Source organism: Rhopalosiphum padi, chromosome 3 (genome assembly GCF_020882245.1).
Source record: "Rhopalosiphum padi isolate XX-2018 chromosome 3, ASM2088224v1, whole genome shotgun sequence".
NCBI lineage: Eukaryota > Metazoa > Arthropoda > Insecta > Hemiptera > Aphididae > Rhopalosiphum > Rhopalosiphum padi.
The window spans coordinates 38,305,037-38,321,982 of record NC_083599.1 but is presented as its reverse complement, the minus strand read 5'-3'; the positions used below and the strand labels follow the sequence as shown (position 1 = coordinate 38,321,982).

The following is a 16,946-nucleotide window of genomic DNA, read 5'->3' as shown; positions in this document are numbered from 1 at the left end:
AATGAAATTTTTTAAAAATAGATTTTACAAAATGTCCAACTTCTTTCTTTAAACTCCTAGGTTTTTTGAAGTTCTTTCCTTAATTTTTATTACAATTGATTTATTGAGCATGAGTAACTATTTCAGTATACATTAAATTGTATTTCCTTATTAACATAATTAGTGTCTTATCAAATTAAAATAGTAAATACTCTCGTATTTTATGGTTATTCTTGGTATTTATCTGCCATTGATATACTGTTTTAAAATTACTGCCACTTAATATTTATTAAGTTTATGTTTCAATTATATATGAGTAAAAATTTTTATTTTCAATAATTATTATTGAATTTGTAGACTTTTACATAAGAATATTAATTATGGTTTAACATTTTTTGTATTTTATGTTTTAAAACTATATATTTAATATTAATAATCAAAAATAATTATGTGTAAATGGATAAAGTGAAGAGAAGCACATTTTTTAGTACAAAAAGATGCTATAGAGATTAAAGTAGAATTTATAAATCAGTTGTAAGGCTAGTCATATTATACACATGATATATTTGAATATTGTGTAGTAAATGATAAAATAGAACACAGGTTCATTGTAGTGCAGAGATGAGAATGATAAGGTGAACATGTGAATTGACGGGAAGGATAAAATAAGAAAAGACAAAATGAGGGGAATAGGCTAAGATGGTTCACTCATGTTATCATAGGAGGTGACTTGGACACTAGAGGATAGCTATAGAAATTAATACAGAAGGAAAGAGAGATGGAGGAAGACTGAAGAAAAGAATAAAACTATACTTTACAAAAATACTGTTATTATTAGTTATAAACTTTTTCATACTGTTAAATCAGTTTCTAAATGTTGAATTTAAAATAAAAATAAAAATAAGTATATAATATTGTTCAAAATTATTACAATGGTTGTTGCTTTTGACATTGTCGAGACCAGATAATAATTATTCCTTGTACATCACTAGTCGCTAATATAGTCTCATCATAGTTAAATGTAACGCCTAAAGTCACACAAGCATGCCCTTGCAATTTATTGACTGCATAATTAGATTCCCTTTCTACGTCTACAAAATAAACGCAAGAATCTTCACTGCTTGTAACTGTAAAATTAAAATATTAAATTACTCATTTCTGACAATATAATATGAAAACTAACACATACCAACACAAGCACCCTGTCTAAATGACATAATAGGACAGAATGTCGAGCGTAATAAGTTATTACTAAGAGCGTGATGAACCAAAAACTTTCTTTTTAAATATAACGAACCACCATCATTTTCAGAAACTCTATAACATAATGATAATATTAATATTTAGTTAATTTCAAATTAATTTTATAAGACAAACTTGTAAAGACATAATATATTATTTGCACAATTTGCCAGCAACATTGGATCCCTAGCTTCTCGGCTAATCCATGATCTCCAGCTCAAACATGTAATTGCACCACGATTTGGAGATATTAAAATTCGATGACACTTAGTAAGAATACTATCACTGCTATTTAATTTGAGAGATACAATTTCACTCTATATGTAGATTAAATTAATATATTAATTACTTAATCAAACAGTAATATACTTTTATGAATATTATTACCTTATCATTTCCAACCCATATTATTTGTCCACTATTATTAACTGCAAGAGATAAAATTTGACCTCCAATTTTGTGTTTTCCGCCTTTTGGGTACATACCCGTTGATACATTTAATACACACACAAATCCAGCTTTGTTGCCAGTCTACAGTTATAAATTAAATTATAGTATATAACTCATATCTAATAATAAATATATAAATACCATACAATGAGAATATTGTTGTTGATAGGATTAAATAAACAGACCAAGACAGATGAATAAAAAGGATCACTAACACATCTTAGACAACAATGTCGAATTGCATCCCAAAAGCAAATAGTTGCATCAGTAGAACAACTAGCAATTAATTCATCCGAAGCAGACCAATCACAACCTAAAATATATAATTTTATTACTAATTCATATTGAACATATTTGAAATTGGAAATTATCATGAATAAATATAAGTATATATTAGGTTTAATATGCACTTTACTATAATTACAACATCTACTTTTGACCAGACATGTCCTGCCTATTGCCTATTTAATTCATTTACTCTTCATTATTACCACTATATCCAGTGGCGTGTCCAGAACTTTTTTTGTGGATGAGCCACACAAGTTAAGTTCAGAATGGTTTTACTCCCTCCTCATATTATAATTTGATCTATTTAAATTTAGTATTTTTAATTCTAAATGACTAATTTTTATATTTTTATAATAAATGGCAGCTTACCTTTTATTAAAACATAAACTCTTTAAATATTCAAATCTTTCATTTTTATTAAAATACCTAATCTAATCAAAACTAATTTTTTTTCTAACTATAAATAATATTTTCATTTTTCATTTAGCATCAAACTTATACTAGTCTAGTACTTATATAAAAATGTGGGTAGGCTCTTGCCTACCAGGCCCATTCCCTAAACACGCCACTGACTATATTTGATTGATTGTATAACCTATGGAGATCAATGGTCATTGGTTTTTAACTTATACTATTTGGCTTTTACAGCCAAAACTTTGTCTAAGCATTTTTCTATTTTTTTTATTGGCTTTTGTTTAAGGCCATGTTTCATGGGAATAAAATGCAATAGGTTTGAAAAGATTTTCATGTATTGTTATTTTAGATATTTTTAAAAAATAATACAATTCTAAATTCTACATTTCTATTTATTTTTAAATAATACAATTTTATACAAATAGAAAAGTGAACTCAACATTCTCAAAATATTTTCTGCATTTAATCTTCATTACATATCCTCATTAACAACACTACTGGTTATAATCCAACTGAAGATATCACCCTGTTAAATCTCATTTCTCCTACTATTAATTTCATTTTTTTGTAAGTGTATTTTCAATGATATTATGAACTTTGTTTTGATTTCATTAATTACTAATCCCATGTCTTTGTTGTTTTCTGTTAGATCCAATTTTGTTACTTAGGTTTACTTCTGTCTTCGTATGTCAAAATATATGTACTGATATAATAATTTATAATATTTTTTAAATTTTTACCTTGTTCAAAACTAACCTTTTCAATACCTCCTAAAAATAAAGTTTTTGATTACTCATATAACTACTTTAAATCAATTTGTCTTATTTTTTGCTATTATAAAGAGTACATAATTATTAGAGCTCAAATTTTTATATTATACCTATTTTTTTTAGAGTAATCAGAATTATACCAAAATTTGACTTAAATTTTATTCATTAAGTCTAAATTTCAAATTTAAATACCTATTTTACATTTAGTGATAATTTTTCGATTTAATAGAATATTTCTTATTTTCAAATTAGAAATAATTAAAATTGTTTAATTTTATCAATATTACTTTAAACATTTACAAGAAAAATTAATGATAATATTATTATCATTTAACGTGTAAATCAGTTATGCAAATTTATATTTAAGACATACACAGCCCAGCAGGTTTTACCAATTATTAAGTAGGTATGATGAGTAAAATAAATGCTCTTTAGTTATACAACATTTTCCCATTTTAATTTATTATATATTTTATATATTTATTTATATTATTTTAATCTAAAAAATACATTATTTTGAGTTTAAAATTATATTTATCCTTTTTTTACATAGACTTGTGGAAAAATAATCAATTATCATAAATCATATTTAATACATTTGATTTGAAGGCATATAATTGCAAATTAAAACATTTTTAAAGGCGTATTTTAATAAATTGATGGTCATTAAAATTCTAACACTAATAATAATAAATGCATAATATTATATGTCTCACCAGTTACTGGGCCCGTATGACATCTTAGTATAGCTTTTACACATGGCGGTGAAGTCAAAACATCACAAATACTAAGAGTTCCATCATTTGATGCACAACATAATTTTGATTTATCATTATTAGCAAACTTCAACATTGTTACTGCATCTGAATGCTAAATCCACAAAAAAATAATAAATAAAAAAAATTATATAAAATAAGATATGTACCTGATCATAGATGTGATGAACATTATTGAATGCATAATTTTCTTCCATAGTACTATTTCCAACAATAGCTTTGGAAGCTTGAGCATGAGTGGTTGGAATAGGTGATGATAAAAAATCATACTTTCGAGGTAATAAATCTATTTCTAATTGCTTGTCTTTATTTAAACTCATCTGTTAAAAGTTAAAACTAAGTAATAATTAAAATAGTTCAATTAATTTGAAATGTATTTTATACATCAGTGTATCTTAAACATATCCACTAAGAGACTACTTAGAAATACAAATATTACATTGTACAGGGCCGTATTCAGAGCCGGGCAAAAGGGCGTGGGCCAGAGACACAAATTTCAATAGTAGTTATAAGTTTTACATCAGTATATAATAATTTTTTCACGTAATATATATTTACTATAACAACTTACTACAGTAATCTTGCTCTATTTTTATTGTATAAAAATTATTTATGTTAAGGTTGTTAGAGCACAAAATTTTAAATATTGACAATTCATTATGTATGGAATATCTTAGTATCTATATATGATGCGTATAATTGATATGTGTGCTAATATTCTCGTAAAATATGTAGGCGTGTATGTATTTATAACATAACTGTATTTATACAAAATGTACATGACTTTTCATGCATATTTCCTACTGGGGGGGGAGGGCCAAAATTAAATGGTTCACCAGGGACGCCACCACATCTCAATACAGTCCTGCATTGGTATTATAATTTATATTTCAATTTTTAAATATAACAATATCTTTATCACTACATTTAGTAAGTTATTTGAAATTATTATTTAAATATATCAAGATTAATTTGCTGACCTCTTCAGATATACTTGGAGACTACAATTTAGAAAACGCTTCAATAGATTATGAGTTTCATATAAACTACAAAATTGATATAAACTATACTCTAAACCTATATTAACTATAAAAATGCCCAAATTGTGTTTAACTTTCAATTTATTGAAGCGCATTATGAAATTTGTTGTATTCTTTTATTGCCTTAAAATGTTATATAACATTTCATTGACAAACCAATATATTGTGTCTATATTTGTGTATTTACCAAACTAGTACTTTGACTACAGGCACTGTTAGACTGCATATCAAAATTTATATTGTATCTGTTTTGTAAAATTGCTGATCTAATACGTAAATACCTTCTTCTCATACCTGGAATCATATCCTTAAAAAGAAAAATCATAAATAGATATGTACTCAAAGCTATACTATTAATATTAAAATTTACATCTTGTTTAGATTTTTCTCTGAGAAGTTGACTTCTTCTTCTAATGTAAAGTGTTCCTAAACAAAAATGGACACATCAAAATTAAAAATATTTTTATTATTCCCTACTTGATAAAATCAGGTATAATATTATTATTTAAAATAGATAAAAGTAATAAGTTAAAAAAATAAAGGCTTTTACTAGGGAAAGAAAGAAATTGATGCATTTTTATTTATTTATTTTTTTGTTAAATTAAAGTCTGTAATTAAAAAAATACTGAATTTAAAATTATATTAACAATTTCAAAAATTCTAATTGGTGAAGAAGCTTTAAGTTAGTAGTGTTCTGATGACTTCAACGCTGAAGATTTGGCTCGTTTAAAATTTGCTCCAATCACTTCAGTAGACACAAAAAAAAGTTTTTCTAAATATAAATATTTACTATTCGATAATCATGGTTCATTTAATTTTTGCAACATAAAATATACTCTAATAGTACAACGCAATAAATTTAGTTTTTTGAAAGCTTTTTTAGGTCATATTTACAGTTTTTGGCCATTCTTTTTTCTATTTTAAGGTCATTAACTTCCGTACCTAAGTTATTACTAATAACTTAAGGTATTTAAAGTAATATTCATAGGATACTTATATTATTCTTGAATAATATTTTTTATGATTTAAATATTTATGTTATGGCTACTATATTTTGCAATGGAATTTTCATAAATTTAATAGATACATATTTTATTAATGCATATTTACATAAAAGTAAATTGTTTGTGAAAATTGTTTTGTTCAAATAAGAACAATTTAGGTTACAGTCATATTTAGAGAACCAAATGTATTCACAGTAACTTACAAGTAATCTCATGGCTATATCATTGTTGGTTTATAATTATTAGATTATCTTATACTAAAACCATTTTACATAAAAAAGAACTACTTATGGTTCAATCATATTTAAGGAACCAAATTTATATGTATTGCACTATTGTATCGTGGCAGTTTTATTTTTATTATCGATTATATGAAAATGTATTTGTTAAAAAAAAAACATAAAAAAAATGAGTTTTAAGAGAGTAGTAACATTTTTGTATAAATAATATAAATAAAATAAAAATACTACAACACGGTAAATATTATCTCCTGTATGTTGTACAAATTTAGTTCTTTATATTTAACTAAATCATAAGTGGTTCTCTTTTGTGCAAAATTATTTTATTATAACATCTCATAGGTGATGTGAAATTATTTTTAAGTTAGTTATTTTGAATAACCTAACATTTAATTAAATTTTTATCAAAATAATATTTTTATATTCTATATCAATTTTTAAAACATAAGTGTGAGTTGTCCTTATAATTATACAAATAATATGATTTTAAATTATGTAAAAAGTATTCATGATTACTAAATTTATTGCTAGAACTTAAAATTGAACTGATCCAATTTTATTTCATTATTATATACCTTATTCAATTTATTTAATTACAATGCTAAACTTACTAAAGTTTGGGTGATTTGAAGTTCTATAGGCGTTAAATTTGGAATCCAAAACAAAAGCTTGTTGTTGCCACATTTTGTTGTCAAAAATCCAAATTACTCAAATAACAATTGATGTAAACACACCAGAGTATATAAGGTTCGATTATGTAGTTGAGATTCAGATTAGGATGATTAATAAAATTATTTTCCTGCTATAGAGTACAGTCACAATGTGATGAAGTTCCATTTGATTAAATGCCTCATGAATATTGGAATCCTGTTTATTCAGAAGTCTACGTAAAAACATATAACACCATAGGGTGTTATTTAGGTAGAGAACTACAATTGTATAGGTAATAAGTTAATAAAGTGATCCACCATTAATCTGTGGACCGTTAAAATTAATATAAAAAATTAACTATTTTCATATAGTCTGTATAAATATATTGTATAATATATTACGCTAAGTTTAGGCGAATCTCCGAGAAAACCAAATAGTAATAGTAATTGTCTAATAAATAGTATTGAATAATAAATATCAATCAATAGCATCTAATGTATTATACTCATAGAAAAGAGATCATATTATTATAGAATTATGCTATTATCTATGCAACGACCGTGTTGTTATCGTAGCGATAAGACGTCAATATGGAATCAGCTGTAATGACAAATGACACGTCGTGATCATATTACTCTATGGTCATGATCGATGTTTTTGTTTGTGATGTCGAAATTAAAAACTATTATGGAAGAAAAGCAACACCTCGAAGAAAAGTTACAGAAAATGATTATTAATTTGTTTGAACGTCTTCAGTGGTTAAAATAGCTATTGTGCTGAAATATTTGCGACTGCCCATCTAAAGCAATGCTACCGGTTCTCTGCTTCTGCTGATGATATGTCAATCGAATATCATTCAGGATTAAGTCCAAATGTTAACTGCCTAATGAGCACACAATATTATTGATACATCATTTTACCGATTCAATAAACCATTAAATTGCTTTATCATTGATTAAATATTTAAATATATTGACTATATTTAAGCAATGCCCATTGGTATTATATAAAAGTAAAATCTGCATAGACTTTTCGACTTTATTTTTTACGACAAAAACCCAGCATATAGGTCAATAGTCGATAATTTCTATTACTGGTTTACACACTCGTATGAGTATAAGTAGGTATAAGGAAATCATTTCCCGATGACTACTGTTGAAACTTGCTTTAATCATTATTATCAATGCTATAGCTTCTGGATTATTATATTTAGATATCTAAAGAAATAATTAATTTTTTTTAAAAATTCAATAAAATATTGTAGAAAATATAGAATAATTAACGTTTTTTCGTACTTTTCGTTGGCAAGAATTGAACGAATTAAACATTTTAATTCTCAAGTGAGCTCATAAAACGTTGGAGTACCTACCTAAATAGGATCAATAAACATAAAATCAATCATATCTATTGAAAAAAAAACAATAAATGATGAGTAAATTAAGTTTTAACGAATAACGATTCTATGTCAAAATTTACCTATAAGTAGGTATTCGAAAATAGATATAAATTAGAATTTTGTACTCCCTAAGTGAAACAATAGCACAACGCGAAAAAGTATATTTTACAAAAAAAAAATTAAGCATATCGATTATCGATATTGGTTTAGACGATTTAGTAAAAAATTCAATAAATTAATAGAATAAATTGAATACTATTGAAACGGTTTACGGTGCTTAATAAGCAGTGCTTATAATGCACGAAATTATCGAAGAGAACAATACAAATTATGAAAATTGTTGAACAACTTACGTCAGATTTTAAATTAAAAATGTTTATAAACTATCCAATACGAATATTATCTACTTCTATCCTTGTATCTTAAAAATTTCCTCATTAAACAATTTTCAAAATATTTTGTAGTCAAATTTCTTACCATTTTTAATATTCATACCACGATTTGAAAACAAATTAGTATTATTCCTCAAATATTTTTTATGATTGTGAAGTTTAAATTTAGAAAAATATAAATTTATAATGAAAGCCGAGCCGACAAGTATAAGACTGACATACCGTTTGTTTATCGTATGATAATCATTTAATAATTTATGATTGAGTTATTTCCAAAATTTACATAAATGTAATATATAATGTATAAATTGTTAATGAAATTATGAACTTGAATGAATCTAAAGATATTAATATAAATAATTATTTACAAAACCGGATAGAATTAAACGGACATACAATTTTTACATAGTTTATATAATTTTTGTGAACATAATATAAAATAATAATAAATATTTTTTCGTTTTCCTTAAAATAATGTAGCTTAAATTTTTAATTATACTACATAATGAATAATAAATAATAAATTTAAGTTATTATTTAATACTTAAAATGATCTATTGTTCATAGACCATAGTTCATTAAAATTAAAATTAGTCAAATTAAATTAAAATTTCAAATAATACTTTCTGATATAACTACCTCCATAAGTTTCTTGTATTATCATTTATAGTACTTGATAACAGATTAGCTGGTTATTATTATTATTATTATTTATACTCGCCGATTGGTGTTAGTGAGCGGGAAGGGGGACGCCAACTAGCGTCATTTCCGTCAAAAACAACATGCGCAATATGCACTACTCAACAACTTGTAGTTTTTCTGCGTGTTGTTTCATTTTTTAACGTGTCGCTTTCGTTTGACATTTCAATTTCGATCGATTTCCCCTTAAGTCTTATATTGACGCAGACGTGTTCTATGATAGTTGTTTTTCTGACTTAGCATCTAAGGTGAGTACCACATGATTAGACCATTAGCCACTTAAAATGAGTTGTTCTGGTAAGATACGAATAGGTACGTCATCATACACGGTTTATCGAGAGCGTCCGGTCTTTGTGCGTGACTATTATTCACATAGAGAGATCCATGATGTTCTTGAACAATATGTACGAAATGACGAAGTAAAATGTCAGCATATCAGAATTAATTGTGTAACCAGTGTATCTTAAGCCGTGGTAATGATAAATAGATTATTTTTTATTTTTTTTGGACTCGTGCTAAATGTGGGTGATGAAATTCGTAGCAATCACCTCTCTCTCACCTGCTTGTGTGCAATCGTTGTAATTAAAAGTTATCCCTTCAATTTAATCTATGTGATCAATGTCTTACTATCCATTAAATTATATAAATATTGTTTAAATAAATTGATTTTAATGATAATTAACAACTACCTAGCCACACATTGAAATAGTTAAATAATTTAAATAATTTGGTATATTATAGTAATACATCTACTAACATGTTAATCACATGGTTAACATAGTAGGTAGCGGTATAGTACCTTAGACCTTTATATTCAACTATTGGTACTGGTTTGTCATAGCCCCACCGCAGTGAGTGAAAACTTTATTGTCCTACCACTTAGGTTTTTTATCTCTCTGCCATCCTATAAATACAAAATAATGAGTATTTATTAATATATATTAATCTAATAATTCTAATAATCTAATAATAAATTAAAAAATGTATAAAAATGTTTTTTTCGTGATTCCCAAAATTCTGCTACTTCTTTTAAAATCTTTTTCAAACGGATTACTATTATTTGTTTTTGATCGCCTCATAAATTCTACCATGTATGAGTAAAATATGTTCCTCTACGTTTTTTATCGTCCTATTTGGCTGAACCCCACATTCTCTCTACATTTTGTGTGGAAGCTCTTGAGTTTGCGTACACGAAATTGTACCCATGATTAAATTGATTATGTTTAAACCCATCTATTTATTATACAAACCTAAGTGATGGAGCTACAAGTTTTCATTCGCTACGGTGAGGCTATAACAAACCAGTACCCAACTATTATCAGAATCTCGGTATCTGCTTATAATATCGCTAATCTAAATAATAATTAATGTATATATTTAGATTACCAACATAGAACTTAGTAGCAAAAATGGAAAGTAAAATACTCGACCAGGAAACCATTGTTGAACACAATCTGGCCAATGAACAAATTGCTAATTTAAAATCAAAACGCAAATACGATATAATTGTTTTTGGCGCCTCAGGATTCACTGGACAATTTGTTGTTATGGAAATGGGTCACTTTTCTCAAATCTACAATTTGACTTGGGCTATTGCTGGGCGTAACACTGATAAATTACAAGATGTATTAGATAAAATGTATAAAACTATTGGTAAGTTCTTTGTTTTACTATAATAATTACTGTAAAATAATTAATTAATTTAGAATCTACAGATAACAGCTTTCATTTTTTAAGGAACGTTAAAAACCATTGTGTATATGTTTAAATTCTTAACTTTTAAAACAACAATGGTGTTTTTCGTTTCTATAAATGATGTTAAGCACTGTCTTCAGCAATAAAGTTATTTTAATGAAAATAAAAATCAATTGTATCCTTTTTTTAGTTTATATAAAATATTTTATTGTTCAAAGTAAGATTAACGATAAACAATAGGGTGTAGAAAGAACTATAGGTATTAATACTTATCTTTAGAAACTTTTAATATATTTATCAAATATTATATAGATGGTTATGAAGATAATAAAATTGATATTATTTATGCCGATGTACAAGATATTAAAACTATAATGAGAATGTCTCAAACAACTTCCGTGGTTATAAATTGTACTGGACCGTACTATATCTATGGAGAAGTTGTAGTCAAATCTTGTGTTTTGACATCTACTCATTATGTAGATGTAACTGGTGAATCATTAGTAAGTGATATATAGGTTGTTAAAATTTAGATTAATTGATGTTTTTATTTCGGGATCTTTAAGTATCTACAAATACATTATACCATAGTATTTTAAAAAGCATGTTAAATATTTATATTAGTTACAGATATATTGCATTTTTGTTTTATGATTATTGTATGATTGAGAACTGACAAATATAATGAAATTATGCTTGGAAAATGTTATTATTTTAATATCTATTCAATTATATAACACATTTCTAATTATAGTTTATGGAGAAAATGGTGTATATTTATAATAAACAAGCTGAAGAAAACAATTCAATAATTGTTAGTGCACTTGGTATGGAGAGTGTGCCTGCTGACCTCGGTGTGGAATATTTATACAAAAATTTTAGTGGTATTTCAACAGTTTATAGATATTGAGTAAATAATATTTACTCCGGCCCACGAGAGATCAGTATATTCACGCGCATGTAAAATGGCCGACAGCGTCACTGTCGGTGGATAAATGAGTGAGGTATGCGCGGAATCGGACGAGTTTTGGTCGAAATGCGGTACTGATCTCTCTTGGGCCGGAGTATAGTTGCCTGAATTAATTATGTTTTATTTTCAGGTGAATTGAAGAATGTTGACATATACATGAAACTTTATAGCAGTTCGTATGTATTAACTAATGTGAGTAATATATTTTTATTCGTATATTATTATAATAACTAATAAGTAGTATAAAGTATCACTAGTATGGCCAGACTAATAGATAACACAATCTCCATATTATGATAGTGATTTTAATTATACTATAGCCCATAATAGAATAAAACCATATTCCACGAATCGAATAGTTAGCGATAATGACAATCGTAAGTATTGGCAGGCTAATTTTCTCCTACCATAGTTCTATTCTTATACAAATGTTAACTTTTCATCTCAATGATTGTTTTGACCAGTTTAGATAATCAAGTTTTTATGGTTGTTCTCTCGTGGGTACTAGTATACACAAGTGCTAGAAAATGACACTATAAGTTTTAAAGGTGTGAAAAATGACAAAATACCGTGTACATCTGTGTGATATAATATTAATATCTGAATATATGGTACAATAATTAAATAATATTGATACATTTTGTAATAATTATTGATAAATAATACTATTGTATTTCCTTTATGTTTTATTACATAAAATGTAACTTAAAGTTTTATCAAGATCAATATACTAAGATTGTATGTGTATATTTTTATTTTTAAATTAGAAATATTAGTCATTGGTATGTTATTTTATTATATAATTTTAAAATTTTCCTAGATAAAGGCTTATATAATATATTGATTATTTTATTCCAAACCCTAATAACCTATGATTGTATTTTAGAGTGCATTGATACACGATGGTACTTGGATAAGTGCTATATTACATTTGGCTACTAAAAAACAACGATTATACTACCGAAATCTATTAGATGAATTAATGGGAATAACTAGAGTAAAACCGAATGTTTCCAAGTATGTATTATTCTATAATGCATTTGTTTTAAAATTACATCACTAAATTAAAAAAGAAATGCATCTAGGTTCTAGTTAATTATTCTAGCATAACATTATTTTCATATGTCAAAAATATAAAAATGAACCTTATTTTTACATTTTAAATGTTTTTTAAAAAAACAGTAGAATATACAAAATATTTTTTAATATAACTATTAACTTAGATAATATTTGTATTATATTGTATCCAAGTGTGGTCTTAGGTCATATTCTTATCATTTAATTTTATAATAGATCAATCAATATTTTATCAATAGATTAATCAAATTTATTTTGTTAAGTGTTTGTAATATGAAAATAATGTGTCATGGAGGTATATGACATCTTAAAAATTTCCCTTAATCATGGTACATAGACTATCGTAAAATATAATCATTCAAAGTTGTGATACTTTTTTAACGCTATCATAGAAATATGCATTGTCTCAATCAACTGTGAAAATATTATGTTCTCTATATATGAGAATAATTATTGAATAATAAATTTAAATTTATTATATTTAAAAACTAATTCATTTTAAATTTTAGGATATTACATAGACGGAAAATCAGTATGCAAGTTGACTCCAAAGAATGGTGTTTGGCTTTCCCAGAACCAGATCAAGCTGTTATTGCTAGATCAGTGCATCATGCCAAAACTATAGATAATTTGCCTTATAATTTTAATGTTCGAAACTATATGGTTTTTGGTAGTTTAATATCAGCTATTATTGGTTTATTCATATTTGTACTGTTATCAATCATGGCTGCATTTGAACCAATTAGAATTCTCCTTGTTCGGGTAGGATAATCCAGTCATTATTAGCAGAGCAGTCTTAAGGTTTTGTAAATCTAAAATATTTCTAAGCCTTCAACTTCAATATACAATTTTGATATCTTTATTTCTTAACACTTATTTATATTACACTTATTAATATTATATTAGTTATAATTAAATACTTATGGTAGTTTTTTTTTAACAAAAAGTGTAATACATAATATATTAAAAATTGTTAAACATTTATGTTCTATAAAAATCTATCATTTTAAAATTGATTATATAAAATGTATGTACTGCAGTGGCGCCAAAGTTTTTAAAATGTGGTGAGTAATTTAAAAACTTCACAGCGTAAAAAAAAAATAAATACTCAATTGGTGAGGCGGGGATGTAAAAATATAAAATTACTCATATTAAAGTTAGGAGGTTAATTTAATGTGGCCTACCTACCCTGTCATAAGGGTACTAAAACGTTTACTAGGGTTAGCAGGTTATAGATTACTGGTATTGGAGTACTTTAAATAGAATAGAACTATTTATATAAAATTAGTCTACTACATTCAATTAAAAACAATAAATAAATGATTAAATATATTTTAAAAATACTTAAATATGAATACCCTGTTAGGAATAAGAACCTACCCAGGCAATAGACCAAAAATCTTTGCTATTCTACATAGACCATAAATTTATTATTAATATTCTGAATAGATTGTAATTAGTTGATTATTTATAATTTAATAAAAAACGGGTTGATTAAAAATTAATTTACCTCCATTAAATTAATTAAATATTACACTTATATTGAATTGAAGATGAAATGTAAATTTATCAGTTCTATAAAATTAAAAATTAAATTTATAATATTATTTAATAAATTGGAATTTATTAGATTTCCTTAGAATTTCTGGGGTCATGCCTTAAGACTGCTTTAATAATTAATAGTAGTATTTTATAAAACCAATGAATATTATTTATACAAAATTAGTATCCAAAATGGTTTTCATTCGGGATTGCTACAAAAACAGGTCCAAATGAAAAACTCTTGGAAAATTCACGCATGTCATTAACTTTGATTGGTCAAGGAACAACATCTAATACTTCTACAAGACAAACTGTTATTAAGGTAATTTTTATTATTACTAATTGCTCACTATAAATTTGATATATCATAGACAAATCAATAATATATATTAACAATTTTGATTGACTTATCTTTGAAGTTTTTATGTTTATAGGTCAAAGCTAAAAACCCAGGTTATGGATTCACTAGTAAAGCTGTTGTCTTGGGAGCTATAACTATAATAAAAGATCAAATTAATATTCCTAAAGGGTATACAATATTTTTTTAAATGACACAGATTAAAATATTATTAAAATATTATGTTGTATAGGGGAGTTTTAACACCGGCTTCTGCATTCCGTAATACACAATTTGTGAAACGTTTAATGGATCACGATGCTGCAGATTTTGAAATTGAATCTGATTTAGTTACTCACTGAGAACAACAAGAATTATTTTAAGTCTAGTCTATTGTTACATCTAGCTGTTTTCTGTCTTTCATTATATTCAAAATTTATTCCATTAAAATTTTCTTTAGAAATGTTAAAATAAAATTGTTTTTGTTTTTTTTTATTTTATTTTAATATTTTATATTGTGATTGTTTAACCTAGTTTTCCATAATATTATGTAACTCTTTATCTAACAAAATTTAAAATGTTTTATTGTTTTTGTTATTTTATGTTTATAAATCATACTGTATCTTATGACATACGAGTACACCTACATTCCGAAAAAGATTATATACAGAAAGTAGTATAGTTTTATGACTGATTGTTATTTTATACAACTGATATAAATATTAACCGATTTACCAATTGGTTAATATGTAAATGTATAATCAAATAAAACCTAAAAAAATTAAGAATTGTATGTATTCATATTTTATGGTCTTTTCATAAGTATGACTTATGACATTTTATTTAAAAATATTATATTGTAAAAGATTTTTTAACATTGTCTGCAGCATTCCATAATCCTCAATTTTTAATTCATTTACAAATAACGTGATATTCTACTATCAAAAATAATTTCATTCTATTGTTATCTTGTTAATTGTATTTTTTTATGTCTCATAATATTCAAAAAATATTCAGTATAGTCTTTAATTAAACACTCAATTATAAAAAGTAATATAAATAAATTTTTACCAAAAAAAATTTAGTATTGTTAACATTAAGATTATTGTTAATTTTTCTCCTATAAACATAAATGTTAGGATATTATCTAGATCATTTATATAGACTTTTATTGAAATTTCAATTTATACCAATTCTAACTATGCACAATTTAAATTTAGATTTTATTTTATTGTAAGACAACACATACAGGTATTACACTCACTTATAATTATTAATTTTAAAACCCATTTCTATTTGTCAAATATACTTAAATCACATATTTTTAAATTTTATTTTGTTTTTACACATAAACACTGTATGACTTCTTAACAAGTTAAAATTAAATTAATACTTACCTAAATAAAAAAAATCATTTGTATTCGTGTTATTTTATAACAAATAATTCACAATTTAAAATTTTATAAAATAATTAGTTTGCTGTGATATAAATTTAAAAGTATAAAATTTATTTTTATACTTAAGCAAATATTATAAATGTACCTATATCAATCATACAGTCATACTTAATAATTGATTTGTATTCTTGTATGATGACTATTATACTTGAATTTTCTGATTTCAAGACACTTGGTGAAAACTGAATGAAACGTCAACTAAAATGGTTATAATTATAACATTTGAAATGCCTACATTGGCTATATTTTTACAATGATATAATAATGTAATGGTATGAGTTTGCATTATGGCAGTGTAGGTTAGTAATGTAGGTATCTGTGTACAACAACCACAACATTAGGTACTTTGTAAGAATTGTTTTTAAACTTCAAGTAACATAAATGTAATAAAAATATTTTTTTTGTCATGTCTGCCCAAAAAAGTTGATTTTACAATGTTGACAATGTTGACATGAAGAGTAAAACTTAAAAATAATTCTAGACGGAATACGTGGATATAATCTTAACCATGACTAGATAAACTAAATA

General features: G+C 25.3%; 2 protein-coding genes across 5 annotated transcripts; one reads left to right on the top strand and one right to left on the bottom strand.

Moving 5' to 3' along the window:
- Positions 1-792: 792 nt before the first annotated feature.
- On the bottom strand, positions 793-7,388 carry LOC132927162 (WD repeat-containing protein 13-like). 3 transcript variants are annotated; one of them, XM_060991629.1, is made up of 10 exons: positions 6,814-7,388; positions 5,330-5,385; positions 5,147-5,266; positions 4,069-4,239; positions 3,860-4,013; positions 1,818-1,984; positions 1,609-1,752; positions 1,357-1,538; positions 1,169-1,296; positions 793-1,106 (listed from the first exon to the last, which is right to left on the bottom strand). In XM_060991629.1, the coding sequence occupies exons 1-10, from the start codon at positions 6,884-6,886 to the stop codon at positions 907-909; spliced, it is 1,395 nt and encodes a 464-aa protein (XP_060847612.1). In that variant the 5' UTR covers positions 6,887-7,388; the 3' UTR covers positions 793-906. The 3 variants fall into 3 exon arrangements, with proteins under 3 accessions (XP_060847612.1, XP_060847614.1, XP_060847615.1); XM_060991631.1 differs by lacking the exon at positions 6,814-7,388 and having other exon boundaries at positions 5,241-5,266; positions 5,330-5,382; XM_060991632.1 differs by lacking the exons at positions 5,147-5,266; positions 5,330-5,385 and having other exon boundaries at positions 6,814-7,387.
- A 2,006-nt stretch (positions 7,389-9,394) lies between these two features.
- LOC132926740 (saccharopine dehydrogenase-like oxidoreductase) lies at positions 9,395-15,764 on the top strand. 2 transcript variants are annotated; one of them, XM_060991129.1, is made up of 10 exons: positions 9,395-9,588; positions 10,722-10,993; positions 11,348-11,538; positions 11,790-11,919; positions 12,136-12,197; positions 12,892-13,022; positions 13,592-13,844; positions 14,809-14,946; positions 15,059-15,153; positions 15,215-15,764. In XM_060991129.1, the coding sequence occupies exons 2-10, from the start codon at positions 10,750-10,752 to the stop codon at positions 15,321-15,323; spliced, it is 1,353 nt and encodes a 450-aa protein (XP_060847112.1). In that variant the 5' UTR covers positions 9,395-9,588; positions 10,722-10,749; the 3' UTR covers positions 15,324-15,764. The 2 variants fall into 2 exon arrangements, with proteins under 2 accessions (XP_060847112.1, XP_060847113.1); XM_060991130.1 differs by lacking the exon at positions 9,395-9,588 and adding an exon at positions 9,680-9,813.
- The last annotated feature ends 1,182 nt before the right edge of the window (positions 15,765-16,946 follow it).

Coding starts and splice junctions, on each gene's coding strand:
- LOC132927162 (XM_060991629.1), bottom strand. CDS start 6,886: ATGTGGCAACAACAAGCTTTTGTTTTGGATTCCAAATTTAACGCCTAT. Junction 4,240..5,146: donor GTAGTCAAAGTACTAGTTTG/GTAAATACACAA, acceptor AACTTTTAACAG/ATGAGTTTAAATAAAGACAA. Junction 1,985..3,859: donor TCATACGGGCCCAGTAACTG/GTGAGACATATA, acceptor TATATATTTTAG/GTTGTGATTGGTCTGCTTCG.
- LOC132926740 (XM_060991129.1), top strand. CDS start 10,750: ATGGAAAGTAAAATACTCGACCAGGAAACCATTGTTGAACACAATCTG. Junction 10,994..11,347: donor TAAAATGTATAAAACTATTG/GTAAGTTCTTTG, acceptor AATATTATATAG/ATGGTTATGAAGATAATAAA. Junction 11,539..11,789: donor ATGTAACTGGTGAATCATTA/GTAAGTGATATA, acceptor TTCTAATTATAG/TTTATGGAGAAAATGGTGTA.